Genomic DNA, 10,562 nt, shown 5'->3' with positions numbered 1-10,562 from the left:
TAAGCCTTCACCTGAAGTACAATAAAAAATAAAAAACCAAAAAGACCAAAAAAAAAAAAAAGGGGTGCTTTCTAACTCAAGATAATTTTTAATTGGATCCCATGAATTGTAACAGAATAAAGTAGGGGGAAAAGTCAAGTAAAATGTTAGGGTCAGCCAGCCCTGCTTTAGAGACTGTTGGATCTAACAGTCTCTAAATCCACCTGAGAGTGCCTAGTTTCTACCTTCCTTCATGTCCTGACCACAGGGTACTCTAAACACTCAAGTTTTTTTCTCCAAGATTAAACGTTGGTGATTGCTGTGGGCAGATGACAGAAGCAGTCATTACATAAAACGGTTTTTGAAAGTGGTATTTGCTTTCCTGCTCAAGTGTACTGTTGGGAGCAGGGAAGAAGTCAGAGGAATGAATGACCCACCCATTCTTGTGCAATTTTAATTCAGTTTTCTTACTTAAGAGCAAATGCAGAACCTTTGGGGAAGACCTTGTCTGTGTCTGTACTCTGTTTTCTTCTTTTGTTCTTTCCCTCATTCCCCTTTATTCTTCCAAAGTATCTAGAGTGAGATTTGCATTAGTGCAGGATTTCTTGATGAGACTTGGGAGCCAAGGCCAGAACTGCAGAAAGTGCTTAGGGTTGATGGTGAAAGGAACCACTCTTTCGTCCCCACTCAAACCCTGTCTAATTCTACTTCTCAGTCCCTTATAAAATACTATCTTTTCTCTCTATAAAAGTCTTCAGGCCACTTTGCAACTCTTTTATCACAGGTGAACACTCCCTTCTCTTGATCTCAAGACAACATGAGTAAACTCCCATATTCTCTCACTGATGTAGATAGACTAGGGTTGATCTGAATAAGCACTGTATATTTATGTAGGTATGCATGTGTTCTCAAACAGTGCTCATTTATTCTATCTATATGGTCATTCACAACATGATCTTATAAAAACTTAAATCTTATTCAGATTAAGGGGGGGAAAGTCCAATTTGATAGGCCTGAGACGACCCCTGGATGCAGGAAAGGCACAGGACCCCGATTTACCACTTTCTAGCAGTGTGATTCATAATGTGTCATTGTCTCAGCCTTATTTTCTCAACTGTAAATGGGGAGTTAAAGAGTAACAGCTACCTCATGGGCTGTTTAAAGAATTAACTTTAAAAACAAAAAAGCACTATGCAAATGTTCTTAATATTATTAGTACTCTAACATATATACACTCTCTACATATAAGGTCTCTGGGTGTTGCAGTTGGCCCTCATCTCCTAACCAAAAGGAGCCCTGGTGGCACAGTGGTTAAGAGCTCAGGCTGCTAACCAAAAGGTGGGCAGTTCGAATCCACCAGCTGCTTCTTGGAAACCCTATGGGGCAGTTCTACTCTGTCCTATAGGGTTGCTATGAGTCAGAATCAACTCTACAGCAAGAAGTTTGGTTTGCTTTTTTTTTTTAACTAACCAAAAGATTGGTGGTTCAAACCCACCCAGAGGTGCCCAGGAAGAAAGACGTGGCAATCTGCTTCTGTAAAGATTACAGCCAAGAACACCCTATGGAGCTTAGTTCTACTCTGTAACACACAGGGTTGCCATGAGTCCAAATCCACTCTACCCCAAAAGATTGGTTTGTTTTTTGGTTCCTATGTATATACTGGAGCCCTGGTGGCACAGTGCTTAAGAGCTCGGCTGCTAACCAAAAGGTCAACAGTTTGAATCCACCAGCCACTCCTTGGAAATTCTATGGGGCTGCTCTGCACTGTCCTAGAGGGTCACTATGAGTCGGAATAGACTCCAGGGCAATGGCTTTTTTTTTTTTTTTTTTTAAGTTTTATGTATATACTAGCGGCTGCAACAATGGGCTCAAGCATAACAATTGTGAGGATGGCGCAAGAGGGGTCAGTGCTTCGTTCTATTGTACATAGGGTCGCTAGGAGTTGGAACCCACTCGACGGCACCTAACAACAACGTGTATATACTAGGCGCCCTGGTGCCACAGGGGTTAAGAGCTGGGCTGCTAACCGAAAGTTGAGCGGTTGGTACCCACCAGCTCCCCGCAGAAAAAAAGATGTGGTAGTCTGCTTCCACAAAGATTACAGACTTGGAAACCCTATTGGGCATTCTACTCTGTTCTGTAGAATCAACTCGCTGGCATACAATAAATAAATATACTTCGATTAACTACAGAGAAGTTTTAAAAAGAAGCTTTTGAAGAGAGAATGGAGATGCTCAGAGGAGTTTAATGTAAGATTAAATGTGAAAGGAACATCAGCAACCCGAGAAAAATCAACCAGGATAGGTTTCATTCGAGCGGTGCTGAGAACCTGGAAAAACTACTTTGATCTTTGGTCAGACACTCCTATCCTACGACCGCTGAGTTCACAGGAGGTCAGAGTCGAATCCACAGAGGGTATTCTTTCATTTTAAGTCTCCCGTTTGCTTTCCTAGAGCTCTCCGCCTCTCGCTCCACCTCTGGGCGCCTGGCGCGCTCCCTCACCATCCTGTCACTTCAACACGCTCCGTGGAGTCCGTTCTCAGCCGCTCGCAGGGCCCAGCCCCTAGCATGCTTCAGAAACTCCTTCACTCGACCTTGGAACACGGAAGTCGGGAAAGGAACTGTGCACAGGCCGCCCTCTCTAAACCCGAAGAGGAGCCGGGCATGCGCAGAGCCCCGGCGGGCTACGGACCGGGGAGGGGAGAAGAAGCCACAGCCTGGACGAGAAGCTGCCTCCAAGGACTCCAGTTTGCTGGAGCCTCCGGGGCCACTTCCAAGAGGCCTCACGGGATGGGACGCGACTGGACCAGTAGGGGTGCCCTCGGGAGGAGGAGAAGCGCCGCGGGCGGAGGCGGAGCCGGCGCCGGCGGGCCAGCCCGGACGCTGCATACCTGGTAGCGGCCGGTGAGCAGCTGGCTCCGCGATGGCGTGCACAGCGGCTGTATGTAGTAGTTGTCCAGCAGCACCCCGCCGGCTGCCAGGGCGTCCAGGTGCGGCGTGAGGATGCTCGAGCCGTGGAAGCCCACGTCGTTCCAGCCCAGGTCGTCCGCCAGCAAAAAGACGAGGTGGGGCGGCCGGCCGACCCCGGCGCCCGAGCATGACAGCGGCGGCAGCAGAAGCAGCAGCAGTGGCGGCCGCAGGACGGCGGGGAGGAGCGGCCTTGCCGCGCGGCGTGGGCCCATCCTTCGCTCTCCACAGCTTCTGCTGCTGTGGCGCCGCCAGCCCCCGGCACCACTTACAAAATCAGGAACTGAACGACCGAGGGTTGCCCCGCCCTGCAGCGGGACTTCCACCCCCTCAGGCCGCGAAAACGGGCCGGAGCGGCCGTGCGCCGGAGCCCCTGCCGGCTCTGACCCGGCTCCGGGACTGTGTAGAGGGGGCGGAGCCGGCGGAGAGGAACCGTGGAAGCTCGGTAGACGTTTGAAACGGGCCCAGGCCCGATGTCTTTCCCAGCGGTGAACTTTGCACCCTGGCATCCTGGAAGACGAGCAGTTTCTAATAACTTTTTACGATTTACAAAGTGTTTTCACACAGCTTATCTTTTTTAATTTCGCAATAACCTAGGCAGTTAAGCATTATCCTTAAACCCATTTTTCAGAAGAAACAAGCTTGTAAATGGTTGAGCCTAACACAAACCCAGTTCTGACTCCAGATTCTGGGCTGTGACTTTTTAAAGGAAGAATCATTTCTAGCAAAAGAGCCCAGCCTAGGACAAATACAAGGAAGGGGAACAGGCAGAAGTATGGCTCTTGGTTCAGATTCATTTGTGAATGGTGTCCGTCCATGCGGCCACTCCCTCCCCACTATCAAACAGGGCCAAATACACAATTCAACTGCGGGGTGCCCTTTTGAAAGTGTAGGTTTACTTCCAGGCTGCCCTGGGGGTTGTTTCTGCCCAATGGTGGCAAAAAATAGTTTGTGCTCGACTATTACCGAAAAGGTTGGCGGTTTGAACCCACCCAGCTGTGACCCAGAAGAAAGATCTGGTGATTTATTTGCTTCTGTAAAGATTACATCCCACAAAATCCTATGGATCTCAGTTCTACTCTGTAACACATGGGATCGCCACGGGTTGGAATCACTGGACGGCAAAGGGAATAGTTTTGGTTTTGGTGGCCATTGAGTGAGCTCTTTAGCTTCTCCAGGTATGAGCCAATTTAGTGCTGTGAACCAAAGAAGTATCTAATTTGCCTGAAAGATGGGTAGAAGAAAAAATTTCCTTAGTCTCGTGCTCTTTGAATTGGAAAGCTAACCTATGACTGGTATATTCCAGTTGTTATCCAAGACTATTCCTGCCTACTCTATATCTTAACAAGTATAGGGAAAAATTTTTGCATTGCCTAAACAGCATTCAAGGTTGAGTCTGATTTCCAAGGAATCTTTTACAACTCTGTAAATTGTAGATAACTGATAGCAATAGAAAGTAATTCTTGTTTATTGACATGCAAATTAAAGAATTCTGTCCAGTGGAAGGACAATCACCACCACCACCACCATGGAATAAACAGTTTTGCTTCCATTTGCACATTTATTTCAATAACCCTTTGCCTAGTGGATTCAAACTGCCTACCTTTTGGTTAGCAGCTTAGGTCTTAACCACTATGCCATCAGGGTTTCCAACTATATATATATGAATCAGAATATTTCACTCCCAAAAAAGATGTAAAAGAATATAGAGTTAAATATCTGCCCATTTCTGCTGCCATTGAACAATATGGAATGTAAAAAAGACACTGATTTATGAAACTTACAGATTCTGAGCATCACCTATATGGTGAAGGCACATATCCTCCAAAACTGAATAGAAATCAAACTTGACTGGTGCTATATCTTTAGAGATTTTTGGTAATCCCAACACATTCTGGAAGTGGGCTGTATGAGTGGTTCTCAACCTTAACAGCACATTAAAATTACAGGGGAGTTTTTTTAAAAAAATACAGAAGTCCAGCCCACATCCGACCAATTAAATCAGAATCTCTGGGGGCTGGGGCCAGGCATCTGTACTTTTAAAAAAGCTTCCAAGGTGATTTTAACATGCAGCCAAGGTTGAGAGTAGATGAACCAGATCCAGATTAAAAATTTTACATATACGTGTGTATGTGTATAGATAGATAAACATGAAACTAGGACTATGCTTTAAGGATCATAGGAGAAGGTACTTCTTTATCTAATCCACCATGGAATCCCCAGGGCCTAGCAGCTTTCTGGCACATTGCAAGTGTTCAGTAAATACTTACTGAATAATGACATGAAATACTTATTCCCCCTTCATAAAACACTGGCCAAAACACAAGAAGTCATTTAATAAAACCATCACTTTTTCTTTTGTATAACCACAGTATAGTCATCAAAATCACAACATTGACATTGATACGATACTATTAATTTCATTCCAAACTCTGCACGCTGGAGAGACAAAGCCAACTCTCAGAGACATTCATTGTGGGATACTTTAAATTTTCAAGGCAAAAGCAGTGATAGCTATCAGACATTGAACCCTAAGTGTCTTGCTAATTTTTGCATAATACCACTAGGCCAAAAGAATTATGGTTCAATTTGTTAAATAGTTGGGCCCAAACATTTTAATAGTAGTAGTTCTACAATGTCTGCGTCATTTGGAAATTGAGTATCTAATCTAGAGAATTTATTCACACTTTACCAATTATTCCAAAATACTGTCCTTTATGGTAAAAGAACATACCAGATCATGTGTTGCCTTCAGTTGTCATGTTTTCTTAGTCTTTTTTAATCTGGAACTGTTTTTCAGCCTTTCTTTATCTTTCATGACATGGATATTTCTGAAGAGTACAGGCTAGTAATTTTATAAAATGTCTCACAATTGCAGTTTGTCTGATGTTTCCTCATGATTAGATTGTGGGATTGTGCAGGTATATCACAAAAGTGATGTATCCTTCTAAATGCTTATACTGAGGCACATGATACTGATTTGCTCTAATTTTTGATCACTTTGTTAAGGTGTCTGTTTTTCCACTGTAAAGTTACTGTTCCCCTTCTTGTAATTTATAAGTATTTTGTGGGGAGATACTTTGAGAGTATGTAAATATCCTGTTAATCCTCAGACATTTGCTTATTAATTTTAACATCCATTGATGATGATTCTTGCCTCAGTCAGTTATTATTATGATGGATGCCAAATGGCGATCTTCTAGTTCCACCGTTCCTTCTCTACTTATTAGTTTGTTTACTACTGTAAGGAAGAACTTTCCTTTTTCTTCATTTATTTATTTACTTCACTAAAAAATTGTAGATTCTTGTTTTAATTAATAAGTTATAATCCTTTACTAGAATTCTTTCAATGCTCAAATTTTCTGATTCTGCTAATGGGAGCCCTTTCAAGCTGGCTCTGTATTCCTTTGGCATGTCACCTTCAATCCTTGAGCACTTTCGTATTTTTTGGTACTAGATATTCTAGGCCCATTTTGTACTTTCTCTGCCCCCGCCCTGGAATCAGCCACTTTCCCAAGGTACCTTCATTCCATTTAGCAGAGAATAGCATTTAGAAACCAAAATCTATGCTTTAGGTGCGCTCATTGCTATTGTGGTGTCATTGCTTCTAGGATCTCTCGTCAGAAAAAGATAAGTACTACATTTATGTATATACATACACATATACATAAATATATATATATATATACCCATATACTATATCTATATAGATATATATGTTGTTAAATGTTGTTGTCAATTGCTGTGGAATTGATTTCGACTCATGGTGACCCATGTATGCAGAGTAAAACTGCTCCATAGGGTTTTTAGGACTATCACCTTTCAGCAGCAGATCGCTAGGCCTGTCTTCCAAGGCATCTCTGGGTGGGGTTTGAACTGCCAAATTTTGGGCTAGTAGTTGACGCTTAACCATTTGCACCATCCAGAGACTCTGACTCTCATGGTCTGTGTGTATCTGTGTATATATATATATGGATATATTCATCATTTTCCATACAGACTTCAGTATGGATTACACCTCAACATAAAGAAAACAAAAATTCTCACAACTGGACCCATAAACAACATCATGATAAATGGAGAAAATATTGAAGTTGTCAAGGATTTCATTTTACTTGGATCCACAATCAACACCCATGGAAGCAGCAGTCAAGAAATCAAATGACATATTGCACTGGGCAAATCTGCGCAAAAGATCTCTTTAAAGTGAGAAAAAGCAAAGACATCAACTTAAGGACTAAAGTTCGCCTGACCCAAGACATGGTATTTTCAGTCGCCTCAGATGCACGCAAAAGCTGGACAATGAATAAGGAAGACCGAAGAGGAATTGGTGCCTTTGAATTATGGTGTTGGCAAAGAATATTGAATATACTGTGGACTGCCAGAAGAACGAACAAACCTGTCTTGGAAGAAGTACAGCCAGAATGCTCCTTAGAAGCAAGGATGGCAAGACTTTGTCTCACATACTTTGGACATGTTATCAGGAGGGACCAGCCCCAGGAGAAGGACATCATTATTAGTAAAGTAGAGGGCCAACGGAAAAGAGGAAAACCCTCAACAAGATGGATTGATACAGTGGCTGCAACAATGGGCTCAAACATAGCAATGATTGTGAGAATGGCACAGGATTGGGCAGTGTTTCGTTTTGCTGTATATAGGGTTGCTGTAAGTTGGAACTGACTCAATGGCACCTAACAACAACACGTATCCATATAGAGTGTATATATATATATATATATATATATATATATTTCATATTATATATATAAAAAACCGTGAGTTCAAACTGAATACCTTCAATTCTATATCCTTCCCCCTTTCCATATTTGTATGGATCGTACCTATTTTTATAATCACTAGCTATTTATGACAGTACCTGTGCTGTACTTTGGAGCCCTGGTGGTGCAGTGGTTAAGAGTTCAGCTGCTAACCAAAAGGTTGGCAGTTCGAATCCACCAGCTGCTCCTTGGAAACCCTAAGGGGCAGTTCTACTCTGTCCTATAGGGTCACTATGACTCGATGGCAACAGGTTTGCAGTTCTGTACTTTAAAATTTTTCCCAGTCTAATATGAGAAATGGTATTTCAATATAGTTTTTTGTTTGGTTGGTTGGTTTTTTTTGTTTGTTTTGTTTTTTGTTTTTTTCTCTCATTATGAGTAAGGTTAAACATCCTTTCATGTGTTGAAGGACCATTTTTACATATTTTTTGTGAATTGTCTGTGTTTTTTTTCCCACTTTTCTATTGAGTTTTTGGTCTTTCTTCCTCAATTTTAAGACTTCCTTATATATTAGAGATATTAGCTCTCTAACTGTGATATACATCACAAATATTTCTCATGGTTTGTCAGTTATCAAACATTTCGTTATGGTGTTTTTTGACATACAAAAGTTTTTTTAATGTAGTCAAATGTATCAATATTTTCTTTTATTGCATCTGTATTTTGAGTCATAGTTAGACTTTCCTTACACCGAAGTTAAAGAGAAATTTACCCATGTTTTCTTCTAGTACTTGTTTGGCTTCCATTTTTATATTTAGATCCTTGACCTGTTTGGCATTTATTTTTATGTTTGACCCAGGATATGGATCTAACTGTGTCTTTTTCTAAATGGTTACTCAGTTGTCTCAGCACTATTCAAAAAGAAGTCCATCTCTGCCCCAGTGATTTGAGATGCTACCTTTATTATATGCCTAATTTCCATACATACTTGGATCTGTTTCTAGGCTTTCTGTTCCATTCCATTGGTCTGTTTATTCTTGCACCAGTACCACACTGTTTTAGTTATAGAGACTTTACAGTGTGTTTTAATGTATAGTAGGACTAGTGACTTCTTACAGCTTTTCATTTTTAGTATCTTCCTGGCTATTCTTGAATATTTATTTTTTCATATGAACTTTAGTATCAACATGTCTAATTCCATAAGAAAACTAATTTGTTGGTATTTTATTGGAGTTGCATTAAATTTATAAATTAAGTTAGGAAGAACTGAAATCTTTATGACTTTAAGTTGTTCTTTCTAAAAACACAGTATACCTGTCCACTTATTCAGGTAGACATTTATGTCTTTTAGGAATGTCTTAAAGTTTTCCTCATATAGGTTTTGTACTTTTGTTATTAAATTTATTCCTGTTTTATTTTCTCTGTTTCTATTGAAATGGGGCTTTCTCTACCATTATATCTTTTAACTGGTTATTATTTGTGGACTAAAGGCCATTGATTTCTGTATGGTAATTTATATCCTATCAATTCCTGGATTCTTTTATTGTGAGTTTTATCATTGAATTCTTTTTAGTGCTTTCCTGGTTCATAATCACATCAGTAAAAACTAAGCAGTTAGGAGATGCAAAAATTGGAGTAAAGACAGCTTGCATTTCACAAATGGGCATAAAAGTTTATTAATTGGTTGATAGGGTAATTGGAGCTTGGGATATATTTTTTATGTAGAAACAATATTATAAATAATCACTTCGTTTTCATTCTAACCTATATAAAACCTATTTAGCCCATAGTTAAAATGTCTTATAACTCCTAAAATCAGTTAGAAGACGAACAATGCAATTTTAAGGTAGGAAAAATATAGAAACATATAGTTCATAGAAAAGGAAATATAAGCGGACATTAAATATATGAATAGGTTAACCTCACTCAAAAAGAGAAATACAAATTGAAACTTTAATGAGATACCACTGAGATTAGTGATAACTCACTGCTTTGGGAAGAGTGTACAGGCCCTCTCACACATTGCTCACAGAGTGAAATTTGGTACAACCTGTAAAGGGAACAATTTTGCATATCTATCAAAATGCACATATACTGTAATCCAGCAATTCCAGTTCTAGGAATTTATTGTACATATATACTCATCGTGAGAAATATCATATGCATCAAGACATTTATTGTAGTCTTATTTATAATAGCAAAAGGCCAATCAATAGAGGACTGGTTAAATTAATTATGGAATACTAAGCATTCATTAAAAAAGATAATACGGAACAATCTCCAAGATAATTTTTTTAAAGTTAGACAAAGAACATTATGCTTAGCATGCTTTTATTTGCTTTAAAATATGCATATATATGGATGTATGTGTGTATATCTATCTATCAATCTATGTATTGAGATATGTTTGCATATTTATAGAGAATCTCTAGAAGGATACATAAGAAAATTATAATATTGGTTCTCTCTGAGGTAGCCTGGTTGACTGGGGAACAGGGGTGGGAGAAAGACTGACTTTTCACTTACAAACATTAATACCTTTTGAATTTTAAACCATGTACATACATTATTTAGTTCTGAAAATAATAATAGTAATAACAAAATTTACATTTCAACAAAAAGTAAAATGCATTATAAGTGAGAACAGACTTCCAAGAATAAATCTATCCCGATGAACACATTTGTAAAGCCCAAACACCATCACTAAGAAAATCACATAGATGTTTATGCTGTGCCTCTTCATTTCTGAGGTTTACAGAGCCCCCAGTTCTTGGCATGGTGCTGTCTATAAGCTCTGCTCGTAAGTTATGATATCTGTATTTCAATAATTCCCCCAACCTGTTTTTGTTTCAATGCCTTTTAATATGATAAATACCTCATACAAATGCTAAACAATTA

At 40.0% G+C, this 10,562-nt stretch overlaps 1 protein-coding gene across 1 annotated transcript in view; it reads right to left on the bottom strand.

The window, feature by feature from the left end:
• ARSB (arylsulfatase B) overlaps positions 1-6,563 on the bottom strand; it is a 255,229-nt gene extending 248,666 nt beyond the window's left edge. Inside the window, exon 1 of the mRNA XM_004374570.2 lies at positions 2,871-6,563. Within this exon, the coding sequence (XP_004374627.1) occupies positions 2,871-3,455 (585 nt within the window). The 5' untranslated portion in view covers positions 3,456-6,563. The remainder of the gene's footprint in view (positions 1-2,870) is intronic.
• Between the last annotated feature and the right edge of the window lie 3,999 nt (positions 6,564-10,562).

Source organism: Trichechus manatus, unplaced genomic scaffold, assembly GCF_000243295.1.
Source record: "Trichechus manatus latirostris isolate Lorelei unplaced genomic scaffold, TriManLat1.0 scaffold00029, whole genome shotgun sequence".
Lineage (NCBI taxonomy): Eukaryota > Metazoa > Chordata > Mammalia > Sirenia > Trichechidae > Trichechus > Trichechus manatus.
The sequence above is the reverse complement of the archived record's forward strand: the minus strand, read 5'-3'. Positions and strand labels throughout refer to the sequence as shown.